The sequence below is a fragment of the Equus przewalskii genome, chromosome 5 (assembly GCF_037783145.1).
Source record: "Equus przewalskii isolate Varuska chromosome 5, EquPr2, whole genome shotgun sequence".
Taxonomy (NCBI): domain Eukaryota; kingdom Metazoa; phylum Chordata; class Mammalia; order Perissodactyla; family Equidae; genus Equus; species Equus przewalskii.
The window spans coordinates 60,137,595-60,157,318 of NC_091835.1; the positions used below are offsets into that span (position 1 = coordinate 60,137,595).

The window sequence follows — 19,724 nt, forward strand, 5'->3', positions numbered from 1 at the left end:
GAACTGGTATTAATGTTTTCACCTAATCTGGGAAACTTTCAGCCATTATTTCTTTACATATTTTTTGACCCATTCTCTCTCTTTCTTGTATTTCAATTACATGTACATTAGACTACTTTATATTACTTATATGTATATAAGATGACACAATGTTGTACTCTAGGTCACTGAGGCTCTCTTTATTTCTTTTTCAATCGTTTCTTTCAATTATGGGTCACATGTTCTGTTTACTCACATGTCTACGTGACTGCTTTATATTCTATATTTTGTATAGAGCCAAACACCACTGATCTATTAGCTGTAAATTATAAGAAAACTTTGCCCAGCACAAATTTGTTTAGAAATATCACCCTCTTTTACATATCATTCTGAAAAGCATCTTATTGACATGGTTTTTAAAACTGTAAAATATTATGGGAGAGGGAGGCTCATTCATTTTTTCCAAAGTAATCTCAAAGCAATAGAGATTTAAAAAATTATTTTATGAGACTTTCAATAAACAAACCCAAACTCAACGTACTGTTAAAGAGAGTGCAATGGATTTAAGTTCTCCTGGTACCCACTGAAGACTGGCCTCTCCACGTCCCCCTCAAACTCCAGAGCAATCACAGCCCTCCACTCAGCTGCTCTCAACTTAATCACTAGCGCCCAAATTAGTGCTCTTTCACACTACGCGGCTTTAAAAAATATATATTTTCACCTACAATTTCCCTCTCCCTCACTATGCCTTGAATTCTTTTATTCATGAAAGATTCAGCTCAAATATCTTTCCATTGCGAAGCTAAGCTATTCATTCCCTCTGAGAGCTCCCATAACGCTATCCATCATTTAATTAACATGTGATGAAAGGTCCCTCCCCTTCATTAGACTGAGGTGCTTGAGGACAGGTATGTTTCTTATCGATCTTTCTATCTTTAGTACCAAGCACAACAGTAGTATACAGTAGGTGCCACAATTTCTTTTTTTGAATGACTGGATTATTTCCCTAATAACTCATGTCTCCTAGAGTATCACCTCACTACTTCGCACCTACATTCCAGCAGCAGCCTCATAAATAGGTTCCCTGAATCCATCCAAGAGCCAAGAGTTCCGATAAATTCGGGCATCACCCTCATATTAATCTTTGACTCACAATGTGGCATGCCCTGCTCAAAAAATAAGTTTCACTTTGCCAGTAGATAAAGTTCAAAATCTCTAGCCTAGAATATACAGACCTCTAGAACCTGGCTCCAATCTATTGTGTCCATCATCACTTCAGTTTCAAGCCTCCTGACCCTGCCCTCACGTAGCCTACAGTCTGGCCCCATTTCTCCTTCTGTTCACAGGAATGCCACCAACTCTTCAAAGTTCAGCACAAGTCTCACATTGTCCACGATTTAGAAGACACTCCAGAAAAATCTCTTATGTAGATGTTGCTAGCACTAAGACTCTGGGTTTCTCATTCAACACTTATACTACCCCAAATTTTACTTCTTTGGCAAAAAGAAAAGAGCATCGTGTAAATGACAGAATGTGAAAGTACCTAGCACACTAAGACACTTAACAAATGGCTGTACATAGGTTAACGAGGTGGAATAAGATAACCCTAGTTTTAAAAATTAAATCTGAGAATAAAATGAGTATAACAATCAACATAAAAGAGAAGAATTTAGCCCCTCTATAAATATACCATTCTTATTAATATAAATAACATGATGGTTTATGTAATTATAAATAGAAGAATACTCATTTGAAAACCAGCTCTGTTCAAGAGAGAAGGATAAAAAGTGTTCTGGGGCCCAGAGAGGTAGATTATTTTGAGAGACAGAAATGCTCATGGGTGCAGAAACTAATTTTCTTTCTCTGATTTTTATGCTCAATAAGAAACACTTATGATTAATAATTTAGTTTTTCAGCTATCTATGAAGTATATGCATTCCTCAGGGTAAATTAATGAATTGGTAGTTTGGTTTATAATCAATATCTTTTTACTTTGGTTAAGAATCCCTTCCCTAGGGCCCAATCTATTCAGCTCGGTTCAATAAACACTTCTTCAGCATTTACTAAGTTCCAGGCCCTTCCTAGATCTAAAAATGAGCACAAGGTCAATGAGATGCAGGCGCTCCAAAGTAAATCAGAGGAGATACACAAATAAGCAACGAGTTCAAAATAATACAGTGAGTATAAATGTGATGCTATGTACAAAGTATTAAGAAAGAACACAGGGACAAAGACAGCTTCACAAGACATACAAGCAGAGACTTAAAGGAGAAACAGTAGTTGGACCAGTAAACCAGGATAAAGTAGGAAGACATTATAGGTAAAGTGAGTAAAAGGAGAAAACCCAGAAACATGAAAAAGCAAAATGCGACTATGTATAGGGTATACAGGCATGGTTGTTGTACAAAAGAGGAGGGAGGGAGGCAATGATGAGTTAAAAAAAATCTAGAAAAGCAGGCATGGATTGGATAGTGGGAGACACTACAAGCCATGATAAAGAGCTTGATTTTTTTCCTGTAGGAAATGGGGAGGCTTTGAAGCAACTTAGCACTGGCATGCCCAGATAAGTATTTTAGACAGATCATGTGGTGGCTTTAAATTCACTTTATTATATATTTGCTGAGGGCTGCTATGTGCCAGGCTTTAACTCAGCAGTTAAAAAAAGAAAATCTTTGTTTGCTTGAGGTGTAGCAAGTAAATCCCACCACGTTCAATAAGCAAGATTAAAAAATATTAGCAGCGAAAAGGGCAAACCATGATAAAACTTTCTATCACTAATATTAACTACCAAAATGCCTCTGCCATCTTTATATGCACTATAATACATCAGGTACAAATAAAGTCCTTCTCAACATCATTAGTCATCAAGGAAATGCAAATCAAAACCACAACGAGATGCCACTTCACACCCACCAAGATGACTATAATCAAAAAGACAGATAATAACAAGTGTTTACTAGGATGTGGAAAAACTATAATTCTTATGCACTGCTAAGTGGGAATGTAAAATAGTGTAGCTGCTTTGGAGCACAGCCTGGCAGTTCCTCAAAATGCTAAACATATTTACCACACGACTTAGCAATCCCACTGCTAGGTATATACCCAAGAGAACTGAAAACATATGTCCACCCTGAAAGTTGTACACAAATGTCCACAGCAGCATTTTTTATAATAGCCAAAAACTGGAAATGACTCAAATGTCCATCAACTGATGAATGGATAAACAAAATGTAACATATCCACATTTTGTTTTTTGCCAATAAAAAGGAACTAAGTACTGACACATGCTACAACACACATGCTAAGTGAAAGAACCCAGTGACAAAAGACCACATACTGATACACAAAATATCCAGAATAGGTAAATAGATAGAGATAAAAGGTAGATTGATGGTTGCCTGGAGCTGGAAGGTTGAGGGGGTGACAGCTAAGGGGTGCAAAGTTTCTTTTTGGGGTAAAGAAAATGTTCTAAATTTGATAATGGTGATAGCTGCACAGCTCTGCGAATATACTAAAAGCCATTGAACTGTACACTTCAAATGGGTGAACTGAATAGTATGTGAATTATATCTCAATAAAGTTGTTTTAAAAAACCTAAGCTTCAACAGTGTGTTCAAAATCCTTATTTCCCTTTCCTCATGAAGCCAGATGACATCCTTCCCAGCACAGAAGGTATTATAACATTAGAGGGCTAGAAAAATACCAACATTCAATCTTCTACTGGCAATTCTTTTTTCTAGAAAAACTAATATTCCAGTTGTTCAGTAGAAAACAATTTATTTCTACGACATCCAAACAATAAGAGAACATAAGCTTTGACCCTGACATAAGCTTTGATCTGGCAGAAAAGGTGACTTAGTCTTTCAACAACATCAAAATCTAAGTTTTTCTGTCTGATTAATCAGTTTCATCTTCTGTATGTCTCAACCTGATCGCTACTGGTAAAAATTACCAATAATTATATTTTAGATGATAAGCTCTTGGAAGCAGAACAAGAAAGAAAGTGGTTAGATTTCAAGTAAGAAGAACTGGCTTTATTCTCTGTCATGTAACAACCATGTGGCCTTAGGCAAATATTTAACTTCTCTGAGCATTTTTTAAATCTGCAAATTGGGAATAATACCAGTTCCACCAGCCTCTTAAGCTTTCGGTTAGAATCAAATGATATTCACTAACAGTCTCTAAAATTGTTCATCACTATAAGGTGAGCTAGGAAATCTGGGACCCTGAGTACGTATCATAACATCAAATGTTTAATAACATGAAGTGGAGTTTCAGAGCAATAAAAGTCAAAAAGGAAAATAAAAAAGACACAAAAATTAAAATACTCAAACTCTTGGAAGGTAGGGGACATCTTTATGCTACATGAAAATACAAGTATGAGAAAGAAATTTTATATGAAACATTAAGATCCACATTTTCCTTAGGATTTCTGAAATATACTGCCAAAAAAATGATGAATTGTCTATTGTTAGAATTATGAATAAGTTTTAATTGCTGACAATTCTACAGTTGATACTAAGGTAGCTTTATTTGCTTGGAACCACACTCCGATGAGCCCAGGAGTGAGAGGAGGTAAACATACTGCTAAGAATACTAAATAATGGTGGAGAATAACACACAGAAAATTCACCTGTGAAAAAAGTGAACGTGTTTGCATGTAGACACGAGCAAATGTGTATTTGTGCAAACAATAAGTGGGTTCAAAGTGACCTGCTATGTTAATGTGTGGGTCTCAATACCAGCCGAAGTTAGTTTTCTCATCCTCGTATTTTATTTTTTCACCCCTGGGCTCTCCAGTATTGCAGTAAAAATTCACACAGGCATGCTATTTGGTTTTACTGCAAATATATGGCTCCAACATCAGCTGGGATCCCATGGTTATTTGGAAAATCGTTTTCATCTCCAGTCTTTTCCTCCTTATGCTTTTTACGGCAGCTATGAGCATTTAACATTTTTTCTCTAGGCCTCGCCCATCACCTACAAGCCCCATCTTTACTGATAAAAGAAAACAGAGGCCATAGGATGTGTTTTCCTTCAACCTCCCTTACAACTTTATAGTAGCACCCACTCTTTATTCATTCCTCAGAATAGTCGATAATGTGATTCATTGTTTATTGAGCATTTCCCATGTACCGAGCACTGGGCTGAATACTTTACCTTAATTTAAATCCCACAATAATCTTACAAGATAAGTATTTTTGGTCCCATTTTTTACAATGACAAAAGTGAAGCTCAGGGGAGCTAAGTAACTTGTCCAAGGTTCGTAGCTAATGAGCGGTAGAAAACGGATCTGAATCCAGGTCTGTCAAAAACTATGTCACTCTGCCTCTGAAAACTGTTCTAATGTCTGACCCAAGACCTTCACTTCTACACAGGGACACCACATTCATGAATTATTTTCACTACTGTATGATCTTTCTCTCTTTCCTAACCAATACTGAGAAAAGATAGCTACATGGCTATACTTAAAGTCAAAAACAGGGCTTATGCATTTTATATGTTTTCATTTAAAAACATATTTAAAATAAAAGCATATATATTAGTTATATTAATAAAATTTTTAACAAAATGTCAATATATAATTTAGATCTTCTTAAACACACATGGGGTTAAAAGACTGATTTCTAATGAGCTTCCAAGAAAAACTCAAAATATCAGGTCATGCTGATAACAATGTCACCTCCTTCTTTCTGTTCATCCACAGAGTGAAAAAGAAAAATGAAATTTCCTGCTCCTTCAATTTTCCAGTAATTTCTCAATCTGACAGAGATTCATTCCTTCAAAGGTAGAAAGTGTTTTAGCAACATCTTCCGATAGAGTTAATGCTTTTAAGGACCATGTTCTCTCTTTAACGGTCCTGACAAATGGAGCCCTTAACTGGCTTCAATAAGTTTTCTCAAATGACTTTTAATAAAACTTCTTCTAAGTCTTTAATGGCTCATTCTAAGCCATAATTTATCGTGCTGCTTACATAGAAGTTTAATTCTCTACATCCGCATTGCATCAAACCCTTTTTCTTCAGCTGTTAAGAATCAACTTCAACACTGTAAGCCCCATGCAAACAAGGACTAGTCTGTCTTGTTCAATATTTTATCTCCAGCACCTACACAGAGGAGATGCTCGATAAACATTTTTGGTAATGAATGGTAGCAAGAAAACAAGTTAGAGAAGACTGTGTAAGCTGTTGTAACTTGTAATGAAATTTCCTTGGAACAGTTACACGAATCCTGTTGTTTTGTATACTACAGAGCATGACATCAAAATCCAGAGCCAACAATATCATAAGCTTCGACATTAGTTTGTTTTTACAATATTCAGTTTGAAAATATTTTAAAGTAGTTTTAAAAACATTTTTCTCGTCTCTTTTGATTCAAAATAAGCCAAATAGTGATCAGGGAATCATTTGTGTATTTTAAATTTACATATATAACATCTTTGTATATAGCTAAATCTATATCTTTAAGGACTGGGTTTTCTTTCATTCAGATGAGAATGTGGCTTCCTAAATACAAAAAAGATGTTAGTTATATCTGCAGCTCATTAACAGCTTGTTTATCACTGGTAAATCACTGATTTGAATCGAATCAATGATACAATTCAAGAACTCCATGCATATTTATTGTTGCATTCATTTTTAAATAAATATTGCAAAACATTACATGCAGTGTGAGAAATGTGACCTAAATGCTAAAAATCCCTGTAAATATCAATTCTTAATGGTAGGTTTCTTGTCTATCATTAAAGTAAATATCAGCTTCTTGTCCATTTTCAATTTTGCTGAATGCTACCCCTTATAAATTAGCTATAATGATTCAAAATATCTAGTTATATTTTTCCTATCATTTCTCCATTTTTCTCCCATCCCCTAAAATCATGATTTGAAAATTAAATGTAAGAACTATTTACAGACCTCCATCCATCCTTTTGGAGATAACTGAAGGCTCCATCAACAACACTTGCAAAGAACTGCCCTCCTGTGATGAAGAGGGTATTAATGGTGACTAATCGACCTCTTAAGTTGGGTGGCGAGACCTCGGCAATGTACACTGGCACTGTCATAGAAGCAATGCCTGCAAAGAAACAACAAAAAGTAAACATAAGACATTTATTTGAGAGATAGATCTCTGCTGCTGTTATTAATGCTAGCTTAAGACATACACACACACATACGTATATGGGCTTGGTTTTCTACTTTGAACAAAGATTTCCCACACAGTTAAAGATCTGGTTATAACTAGTGACTGCTGCAGAGAAGTAAGGACGTACGTGAGATATAAATCTCTGAGCATCATTTTTTCATATTATCCCTTGAAAGCCTACAAACGAACATACCGCTGGAGATCCAAGATAACTTAAGAATGCATATAAGTATGCGTTATAATTTCTTGAGGACTGAAAATAGGAAAATGCTCTCCAGACAGAATATAATTATTGAAATATTTTTAGTCTATATGGAAATGTAATCAGACAATGGTAAGAAAATTATCCCGGAATACATATTAACTATTCAAAGCCATCACTTACAGTAGACACACCAAAACTTTTAATTGGTTTGCTAATAAGAAATCTATACATTAAATCACCTTATTGAATTGGGTAGGTGTACATTTCAGAAACAGCTTACAATGGATAGTACTTCGGGCACTTACAGTCCTCAAAAACAAATGGTCTTAAGCATAAAATAGATAGTTTTATGGTTAAGGCATATTTGGTTACATCTGCTTTAAATTTTTTCTATCTAAAATCAACGCAGCATAATCTATGGTAGTAGTTCTCAAACTTCATTCATCACTGGAATCACTTATGTGGCTTTTTTAATAAAGATGCCCTCACCTCACCCACCCCAGACGTACTAAACAAAAAACTGCAGAGGTGGGAGATGGGCCTGTCTTTTAAAAATCCCTGAGGTGATCCTGATGCTCAGCACATATTTTAAAAAGTACAGTTATATGGTATACAACTTTGAGCCAATCCAAAATTATTTCTTTAAAAAAAAATTCTTGGGGGCCGGCCTGGTGGCATAATGGTTAAGTTTGCACATTCTGCTTCAGCGGCCCAGGGTTTGTGGGTTCAGATCTAGGGTGTGGATCTACATACTGCCCATCAAGCCATGCTGTGGAGCCATCCCACATACAAAACAGAGGAAGACTGGCACAGATGTTAGCTCAGGGCCAAGCTTCCTCACCAAAATAAATAAATAAATAAATAAAAATCTTGGCCCTACTGGCCATATCTAGCCCATTTCCTAATGGTACTTCCAATTTCCAGATATATCTGATTATTTAACCTAAAACTCATAGCTAATCAATATTCTCCAAAAGCTCAGTGATAAAATTAAGCAGGATTACTTAAGAAAATTTAATCTTTTTATATCTGTAGGTACCATAAATCAATCCTGAAATTAAGCCAGCACATCAATGGGCTGCATAACAGACCCATGCAGAATTTCTTTGAATGAATTGATCTTTATGATGCCAAAAAATAGCCTGTAGTGAAGGTAGCCACACCAAGAAAGCTGTTGTTTTTTCTGTAAAAGGGATGTTGGAGGTGCTATTTACCACATTCTAGACAACAGAAGACACTTCTCTCTTGTCTCAGTAACTGCAATAGTTGTGCTTCTCAAAAACTGATTTGCATTGTTTACTGGCACTATAAATCACACAGCTGTCCTTTATTTCCCTCTCTATGCAGGCAGTCAGAGAGGCCCACCTCTACCAGGTGTTTTGGACTTCATGGTATTCTGTGAACTCAACTCCTTCCTGATGCCACAATCATCTCTGATGTCACCTATTTTAAATATACTTTTTGCTGTTTTCATTTGTTTTATTCTATCTTTGAACAAAGCAAATAAATAAATGGATAGATAGACACGGTTTATTTAAGTTATATATATCTGCTTCTGAACATTCACTGCACTGTTGTATAACTACTGGTTACTAGTTAAGTTTGCAAACAAGCCAACCATTAAGTCTCAGAACTATACACTCTGTCATTTCCAACAATGCTACTAGCTACTGTAGTGCCTGTTAATACAGGGTGATACATTCTAACACATGAAAAGAATCTTACAATTTCATGAGTTTCATAAAATAATCATTTGTTAGTAGAAAAAGTATGAACAGCCTTTACGATGAAATCATCACCTAAACGGCTCAGAGTTTCCATCTGACTGCTAATCAGTTTAACAGCACAGACCATCCCAAATCGGCCTTCATCTAACTTGGGAAGAGGAAACACGTGCTGCAAGTGTTGACAAGTTAATTGTATATATGTCTCAGTTCTTTTACATAGAACATCTCAATAAACTTTCAAGAATTAGACAACAGTATTGTCTGTCTTTGACTGTTTGGATTTCTTTTTCTGCTCTGGTCTGGCTGTAAATAGGAATTCAGTTGCTCTCTTTAACCAGACATCTTTATTCGGCTACCAAGTCTGCAGATTTGAGTAGGGGAAATTAGGACCGTGGTTTTAGGCAGCACATGCTTGTCACAAAGCCCATAGATTTTACTTGATAGCAATGCAGAGATGTCCTCGGGTCCTCATAAAGGTAGACTATTAAAAATAAACACCAGAACACTGAAAAGCAACAGGTAATGGCAAAGGGAAAAGATTGACGAAAAAGACAGACTCACTCAATTTAGAGTTGGAAAGAACCCCAAAAGATCCGTCCAATGAGTGTTCGCATTGACTCAACACTGTTACAACTGACTACATTCTATTAGCTATTTCACTCGGACTAATTAGTTTATTTAATCAGAACATCCCTATAAAGGACATGTAATTATCCCCATTTTGCAGAGAAAGACTAGAATTTGAACCAGTCAGCGAGATTATAGAACCCAATTTTGAAAGCACTAGACTACACTGACTGATCCCCCACAGATGAGAGTACGCTCTGGAACCAGTGGCTTTAAATTCCAGCCTTGCCACTGACAACTTACTTAACCTTTCTGGTCTCCGGTTCATCTATGTAATGGGAAGAATAAAAGTAACTCCTTCCTAGGAGTTGAGAGAATTCAATGAACTAATAGAGAGAAAGCACTTAAAATTGCGCCTAGCATACAGAAAGTAGTCAATAATTACTTCTGCTATTATTATAATAACTCTAGGTATGAGGCATTCTAACTTTTTCGACCCAGTTTGACCTGTGTTAGGTGCTGGGATTATTGGGATGAGTAAAAGTAAACCAAATAGGGTCCCTACAAGAAAGGACACCACACACAAGCTCTACTCACAAAAATATGTAATCAAATAAATAATTTCAAAATATCATGGTAAGGGTCACAGTACAGCCACACACTGGGTTCTAGTGATGTTGACAATGATTAGGTGGTAGCTAGGAAAGGCTGGGCAGACAATTCTGCAGAACAGAGCATGAGTATGGATGGTGCACATAACTGAAACCACGGGAATGGATGAAAGAGCCCAGAAATGGAAGATGAGAAGAATGTCTAGATCTGAGTCCTGAAAAATTCCAATATTTAAAGAACTGTTGGAGGAAGAAAGTGAGATGAAGCGAACAGCAAGAATCTATCTTACCCTTGAATACTACGTTATTTCTGAAGTCTTTTTACGTTACCATTTTGTATTATCAGGTAAGGTCATCCCATCAATAGGTACAACAGATATCGTTTATCATCCCATCTCGGAAGGGTAAGGAAACCCAGCCTTAAAGATAGACGAGAAGAGATTTTCAGAACATCACAAAGCAAGTTAATATCAAAGTGGGCCTCACAGATTCAGGTCCCCAAGTCTTTGTAATGTACCACTCGGGGACTGAGGGCCATGCCTCTGTTCAGAATGTAGCCCTTTGGAAATTTCTCAGAAACATTTTATTTTTGGCCCTATGACCTGAGCTGGCACACATGAACTTCTGGGGGCAGGAAGGTCTGATCTCTTCCCTGCCCTTACTGCCTGTTATGTGACTTACTGCCACCAGGTGTCACATTAAAGAGCTCAGACAAATTAGTAAGAAAAATGAGAACTGAATGTGATTAACTGCATAATTTCGAGTGAGACACATTTAAACCCATAAAAATGCTTTAGGAAAATGAAAATGGAGAACTATAAAAGAACGCTGATGATCAGGAGGAGCAAGAGGCTCTGTGTTCACTATACTCACATCTGTCACATCTGTATGATTGTGTTAAGCACAGGCCCTGTGAACTCACTTTCCTATCAACAAAACAACCCACGCAAACCAAAACGTATGGATTTCTAAACATTATCCCCACTTTTGAAAAACCTTGGACATTAAGGCTACGGCACCCCAAAATCTCCTTCCCACTTTGGAGAAGCAAATTGACTTCTGTCCCTAGATAAAGCTCGCTGCTCTAATGAAGGACGGTTAAGTAACAGTGTATGAGACCTCCAAAATTTAGAATTAGGTGCTTCATAAATGAATGTCATTAATGATATTTAAAGTTCAAAGAGAGTTCTATGAAGAGCTTTTGATTTCTTCTCTATTCCAACCACTAGTTAAATAAAACAAATGCCTGATAAAGAAAGAACAAATTCTAAATCATCCATACTAAACTCATGAATTGAATTAACCTAAGGGATGGAGTGGTCCAAGTTCCTGTTAAAGGGCTTATCAGAGTAAACGCAACCACAGAAAGCTGTGTTGGTACTGTTTTTGAATAGTTACAAAGTTCGATAATGGAAAAGTTTGTTTCTTGCAAAATAAAAAGGTGTACATCAAGGAAAACTCATTACCATGCTTGACTTGAAGAATTTCACCAAAAAACTTCCCCTCAGATGCTGTAGTGCAGCCCAACGCATACACCCTCACGCTGCCAAGCTGATTCACCACAAACAGCACAAAACACTCCTGAGCGCAGAAGTTGGCTTTCAAAAACTGCTGGAAGCCCTTTTAAAGCCCTGAGTCAGAAGTATAAATAATTTCATAACCAAATAGCATTAGAAAACCCTGTTGCGATGGGTAAATACCCATGAATCACAGCGGCCTCTCAGCATGATAAGCCAGGCTGCGACTAATTAGCTTCTTACAAGCACATGATGCTACCTTTTAATAAGAATGCTTCTTGAACAAGACAGATTAAGATGTCCTAATTTCATTTTGTAAATTATTGCTCTATGATCTCTGACGAAAGAATTTTAATAAAAAGAAAGAGAACCTGCCTAAATAAACAGTATCCTTCGCTGTAGCTGTTTCAGGACTGGTAACGTTTGCAGTCTTCGAAACAGTCAAGCTTCTACAATTACCAGGCTGTTAACGCCCCAGAATTCAGTTTTAATTTTTTTCTAACAATAAGGCTTCAGACACTCACAAAATCGGCTGGGCAACTTCAAAGAGCAATAAGCCCCAAAGTGATGAAAGCATATACAACACAAAACGCCTATAACAGAAGAGCCAGGTTATGAGAAAGATTCTATCTACGGGGATAATTAGCAGAGTTAATGTCGCATGGTGTTTAAAAGCTCTTAACAAAGCATTACAAACATGTTATCAGCATTTCAACTCAGTGCAGCCTCTCACAAATTAAGTGACGTCTCCCTTTCTATTACTTGAGAATGTTCCATCCATCTATCCACACCCTTTTTTACTGGTAACATCTCAGTAGAGTCTGTAGCATATTGTTTCTCCAAGCAGGACTATAAGCCTGTTCATGATCACATCCCACATACCTTCTGAACAGCACAGACCTTGTTGATTAGTACTATGGGATGCACACACAAAACCATATCCTTTCAAATTAATGTTAATTGATTGGCTTTATACTAAAAACATTATCCGTTGAGGAAAATTTAGAAACGACAGGTGAGAAGTAAGGTAAATAATCACCTCTAATCACACCACCCATAGATAACCACTATTAAAATTTGGCTATAACTTGAAGTATTTTTTCCATTAAGTCTGTAGCACTCACTGATTGTATAGCGAACATTTTCCTTCTCTTTAAATATTATTTTCCAAAAAAAGGTCTCAAACTTCTTACATAAGCTAGGCAGGTACCATAAATATAGAAGCCAACAGAGTATAAGATATAAGGTAACAACTAAGGTACAACACACTCTGTAGGGCAAAGAAAACAGCAAAACAAAACATATCCCCACACAGCCATATACAACAATCTGGACACTGATGTGGCCCCCCCCTGCAGTACAAGACCATTTTAAGGAACAGTATAATATGCCAGTATTCAGATAAAGAGAAGAAAGAAGTCTTCCCAGAACACACAGATGGAAGAGGGCAGGAAGAGAAGAGAGAAAGAAAGAATTTCTTGATGCAGAGAGATGGCGAATAAAGCAATTAATAGACATATAAGAAATCTCTTAAAACAGTTTAGAGGTTATAAGGGAAAGATAGCTGTATGAAATGCTACAAAAGCAGAAGCAGCGCGCTTCACACCTGACAAATGGAATGCATAAAGGTTAATAAGAAATCAATATGTTTTCCTCGAGGCAGTGAATTTAGCAAACAGGAACATAAGTGGTGCTTTGTCATATTTAGCTTTATGTGACATCTAGAGGTAAATGTTCTAAGGACAACAAACAATGTGGATCTAAACTGGAGCTAAAAGGGTGAATCACCTGAATATAGATTGTAATTGAATAGGTACAGATAAAATACACAAGAAATGTGTAGTGTACAGAATAAGATAAGTCCAGGGCCAGAATTTGGTTGTAGAAATATACATGCAATACACATAAAGGATTGAGGAGTAAAATAGAAGGAACTGTCAAAGACAATATTAAAGTAGCCAAATAATAAAGGAACACACCCCCCAAAAATGTTTTCATCTATTCTTCAATAGAAGGTCTGGCCTTGCCTAAAACAGCAGGAACAGAGAGCCATGAGGAGGGAATTGGCTTAAACAAAAAGACGACAGGATGAAATTAAACAGGAAACGGGTAGGGTAAGGAAGTCTTGCAAGAACCCTAAAAATTTAATAGAATATGTAAATAATTACAGAAGTAAACACCATATTGGAGGCAGTAAATAACAGAAATGAAGCTGTGTGAAATTTGAATCCGTGTGGAACATCAATTTGAGATGCTCTCCAAGAATGGAAAGCAAAGGAAATTGGAATGATAAAAGATACTGTTGAAAAAGAAACCACTATAAAAGAAATAAACGGGCCCAGGGGTAGGCAGTAACAGGTAGACACATTCTGGGAAATTTTCCAATTTGCAAGGTTAACAAAAATTGATCAGTTTTTTTATGGATAGGGCCGAAAGAAAAAAAACAGCTTACTCACAAAGTAATAACAACCAGGCAATATGAAATTCCAGAGCAACAACGCAGGCATTGAAGGGGAAAATGCTGTGATCTAAGTAGTCCATAACTTGCCTCGTTGTCTTTCAGGTATGAGAATGTGAAAGCCATTCTCAAGGAGGAAAACTCTCAGAAGATAAACCACTCATTTACTATTTTGAAACAACGTCTAAACCAACCCCACAATTAACAAGAAAAACTTTAAGGACAGGGAAGTTTCAGTGTAAAGGGCTCAGAGGATCTGTCTTTCACTTTGTGTGGAGCAGTCAGTGGCCCAGTCAACGGTTCTTCCTATGGCTTTTCTCTGTTCCCACTTCTAAGTAACACATTTTTAAACTACATAGAATTTCTTGGCTTGTCTGATAACCACTTCAAAGCATTAACTGGTCTTTTTCTGTTTCAGCACTTGGCAACAATGGCTAATTATTTTACTTGTTTAAAACGCTATGCCTGAATAATTATTAAATAAAAATGTCTACTTATTTTTTTAATGTTCAAAGAGGCATAGATTCATAGAGCAACATAATGTCCAATTTCATTACCAAAGACCTCTATTAATGATTTCCTGTGTCTCTAAAAAGTAGACTGAATGACCCTGGTCTTTGAGTTTTTTAAAGTGGTAAAAATCATATAAGCCACCCACCAACTGATATAATCTTTCTCAACCTTTTCTAATATTATCTTTCCATCTGGGGCTTATGAATATCCCTATGCTGTGTCCACTTAAAAATCAGTATAAGGAGCAAAATCCTAAACAAGTAAAAACGCAGAGGAAAAAGGCACCTTTTTTTTAAGATCTACAAACAATGACATACAACTTACTTCCCCAGACTCTTCACTAACAACCCACAGCAATCATGAGAATTGAACAATAGAAAATTTTTAAATATTTGATGAGTAACATAGCCAAGTTAGCTTTCACTTCCTCTTATTTTATTACTATAAAATAGGGAATTATTTTCTATGTGTATACTTTTTGCACTTACATTCTAAGATTCTTTGAGACATAAAATGGAAAAGTTTGTTAGAGAGCAATGGTAACAATTACAAAGAGCCACACCAAAATCAAACCAAGTCTGCTTTCAGTAGCTCTCGTTCTGTTAACTTATCTGGCTTTAAGAAAGCTAGATCTCACTAATGATAAAAGGGAATGGAGCAAAGGAGAGGGAACATCTTTAGGTTCTCTTTAGCCTAGAGTCAAAATTATTTTAACAGACATAATCAGCTCTTTACTTTGTTCTTTAGTATACCAGGAATGTATACAGAACTCAAAGACTGTTGCGTTGATTCTTTGAAATGGTAGGTACCAATCATGGTGAAACATTTATCAACATTTTACAACACTGTTTTCTCCTACAGGGTCTAAAGAGACTCTATGGATCCTTAACATTTACGAAATGTGATAAGCACAAAGCTGTAACTATGGCTGAGTAACACTCCAACTCCAAGTGATATGACAAATATGAACAAGCCAGACGACTGTGAAAAGGGCAGTATCATCTCTTAAGCTAGCTTTAGAAAGAGATGAGTAAAATGAACCCCTGTATTACTCTCCATGGCTTATAAACGTCTTTTCATTCTACTTATAGATCTAGTGGCAGCTGTGACTCAGTCAACGAAGCCTAGCTCTGGCACAAATTAGCCAGCACTAACATTGGCATTATCTCTTATTTCTGCTCCAGCAGCTTTGAGACTGGGACACAGCCAGAATGGTAGGGATTTCCAATTCTTGAGGTAAAGTAACTTTCAGCACTGCTTCTATTCACAGTTTACCTTAATGATTTAATTGTAAAAATACTTAGCTTGTTGTCTTCTCCTTTTTGATTTGTTTTGCCAAATTTCCATCAACAAGTATGCCAGTGGCATAAATCAATAGGCCTGTATTTACATGAAGTCAATTCCCTATTCAAGAAGAGGCAGAGTAGGAAGAAAGATGGATGACAGACAGACTGAGGGATGAATAGATGACAAAGAACAGATGATGGAGGGGGCCGGGCCCAGGGCCAAGTGGTTAAGTTGGTGCACTCTGCTTCGGCAGCCCAGGGTTGTGCCAGTTCAAATCCTGGGCGCAGACATGACACCGCTCATCAGGCCATGCTGAGGCAGCATTCCACACGCCACAACTAGAAGGACCCACAACTAAAAATACACAACTATGTACCAGGGGACTTTGGGAGAAAAAGGAAAAATAAAATCTTTAAAAAAGAATAGATGATGGATATATAGCTTACAGATCATGTATATTCTTCATTTTCAAAGGACTCATTTCAACTTGATGAAAATTTTTAAATAGGTAGCTTTAAATGCAAAAAATTTAAAACTTCCTTTGGTACATTTGTCTTGGTAAGGTGGAAAGAAACTCCCAAATCCTGAGGCTTCATTTGGCCATCTCCAATCTTCTAATCGCTGTTAGAATTTCTCTGTTTAATGACAGCTGACTTCTCATCAGCAACAATGGAACCCGGAAGACAGTAAACGGTATCGTCATTGTGCTGAAAGTAACTATCAACCCACGTTTCTGATCCAACAGAAAAAAATCTCTTTCAAGAACAAGAACAAAATTATTAAATAAGGAAATTCTGAAAGCATATTTCAGATAGACAGTGATCCCAAACGGATAACACAAAAGGAATAAAGATGCAAGAAGGAATGAAGAGCACAACAGTGGTAAATACACAGGAAATCTAAAAAATGAAAAACCATTAGCAACATCTTCTGGTATATAGATGCAAACTCAAAATGAAAATCAAAACACATGACAACAAGAGAATTAAAGTCAGGAGGAGGTTAAAGGGAGTTAAAGTGCTATAAGTGGCTTATATTATTCAGAAGGAGGATAAAGACATTGTATAACTTCAGGCTTTGTAACGTTAAACTTCCATGAGTAAAATTTCACTGGGAACTACTAAAAAGTATATACAAAAAAATATAACTTTCAAATTACTTGAGAGAAAGCTGCATGAGAAAAAAATTAGATACACAGTGCAATTCAAAGAGAGAAAAAAGCACAAGTAAGTGGGGGTGCAAAGCTGGATAAAAATTCAACTACATAATTATAATATGTGTAAAAGGATCAAATGTACCAAGTAAAAAGGAAAGCAATCAGCCTGGATTCAAAATTTATTCTTTACTTATTTTAATTTATTTAATTTTTTTGAGGAAGATCAGCCCTGAGCTAACATCTGCTGCCAATCCTCCTCTTTTTGCTGAGGAAGACTGGCCCTGAGCTAACATCCGTGCCTATCTTCCTCTACTTAATATGTGGGACACCTGCCACAGCATGGCTTGCCAAGCGGTGCCATGTCTGCACCCGGGATCCCAACTGGGGAACCCCGGGCCGCCGAAGCGGTACATGCACACTTAACCACTGCGCCACCAGGCTGGCCCCTATTCTTTATTTTTATGTTAAAAAAAAAAAAAAACCCACAAGTTAAACGGACAAGAACAAGATTGAAAGCAAAATAATAGAAATAATAAATGAGGAAAAGTCTAAACAAAAGGTGGCTGAGGTAGCCATACTCATCCACACAAAATAAACATTAAAGCAAAAGCATTACTAAAGACCAAAAGGGTCATTTGATAATGATAAAGGGTTCAATTTACCAGCAAGAGAGAATAGTTAAATTATAGATTGACCTTAAAACATGGTTTCAAATATATAGAAAAGTTGACAGAAATACAAGAAGAAATAGACAAATCCACAATCATAGCGGCTGATAATAATACATCTAAATCAGTAATTGATAGATCTAGGAAACAAAAGCTCAGTAAAAGTACAGACAAGGTGAAAATACAATGAAAGTGGACCTGCATCCACTTTATGAATTCTACACTCAACAAGTGAAAATTACACTTTATTGTTACAAGCACAGAAGGAGCATTGATAAAAAGTGACCACCTACTGGTCCATAAAACAGTCCTCACCATTTATCAACGGGCCAAAATGATATGGATCATGATTTTCAACCTCAAAGCAATTGCACAGGAAACTGATTTTTTGAAAAAAGATAATTAACCAAAAAAATTTAACCCTGTTTGAGAATTAAGAAATATACTTTCATATAATCCACTTGTCAAAGAAGTAATCACACTGGAAATTTAATATTTTTGAATTGAATAAAAATAATAAACACTACATATTAATAGTTCTGCGGTTCACCAAAAAAAGGTATTTATAGGATGAGGCACTGAAAATAAATCGTCTACATCCATCCAATGGATATAGGGAAAAAAGAAAAAAATTAACTTTAAAAAGTGGAAGGAAATAAATACCAAAGAACAGAAATTAATGAAACAGAAAAAAAAAACATACAAGAGAGGATTCAAAAGCCAAAAGCCAGAAGTTGGTTTTTTTAAAATATTAAAGTTCACAAAAATCTAGAAAGACTGTTCAAGAAAAAGAAAACCTAAGTAACCAATATCAAGACTGGAAAAAGAGGACATTACAAAAATTAGACACACAAAAAAGATAAGAGGGCCACTACAAACAGCTTTATTCCTATAAATTTGAAAATTTAGATAAAATGGACGCATTTCAGAGAGAATTAGAAAACCTGAATAGTCCTGTAACGATAAGGAAATTGGATCATTGGTCAAAAAAATATGCCCTATGGAAAATTTCAAATCTAGGTGGCTTTAATTAGTTCCACTAAACTTTCAAGAAACTCCAATCTTACACAAACTATTCTACAATATTAGAAAAAGGCAGTACTTTCCAACTAATTTTATGGGTTAGAATAATGATTTTTTGCCACGTTGGGAGAGAATTCTCCATAGATCTCTTGCGTTTCTGCACGTCTTCCAAGTAGGTACCGACTGCTCTTTTTTCCAAACTACCTTTTCAAGGATGTTTAGCATAGCTACAGCCTTGTAGGAGAGAGATAGTGACTCCCTTCAGAGCAAAGGGCAGTTTTGAATACAGCCTTGAAAACAGAGTACCTCCCTCCAGAGCAAGAGGCAGGCATGCTCACTGCCCGTTACAAAGTCTGTATTCCTTAAGCTCAGAGATTTTCTCCTGTCACAGTCCACTGTGTGTCCAAGCGTTACCTGGTCCTCTTCACATCACCATGTATGAACTGAGGCTCAGGAAGCAGATGCAAAAATGCTGATTGTCTGGGCATTGCTATTGCTCTGCATAAAAAATGTCCTTCATCTCTGACCCAGGAATCTTGTGTCTTCTACTGGAATCCATGACACTATGGCAGGTTAACTTTTAGTTTACAAACAGAATAAAACCTCACACCCTTCACAGTTCTTGACACGCTCAAACCTAAAAAGGCCAGCAAGAGACCTATACTCAAAATGAGCAGAAGAACAAAAAAATCCTAAAAAGATATAACAAACCAAATCTAGCAATCCACGATTGCATAAAAATGCATCATGATATCCCAGGAACACAAGATTAGACTCTCAATACAATATCAATTAATGTATTTACTTTATTAAGAGATCAAAGAGGAAATATATACTTTTAACATTAGATAAAGAAAATGTGTTACATAAA

At 36.4% G+C, this 19,724-nt stretch overlaps 1 protein-coding gene across 1 annotated transcript in view; it reads right to left on the bottom strand.

Moving 5' to 3' along the window:
- Positions 1-19,724, bottom strand: part of SLC2A13 (solute carrier family 2 member 13) — a 260,339-nt gene that overhangs the window by 203,857 nt on the left and 36,758 nt on the right. The window contains exon 2 of the mRNA XM_070619405.1: positions 6,893-7,052. Within this exon, the coding sequence (XP_070475506.1) occupies positions 6,893-7,052 (160 nt within the window). The remainder of the gene's footprint in view (positions 1-6,892; positions 7,053-19,724) is intronic.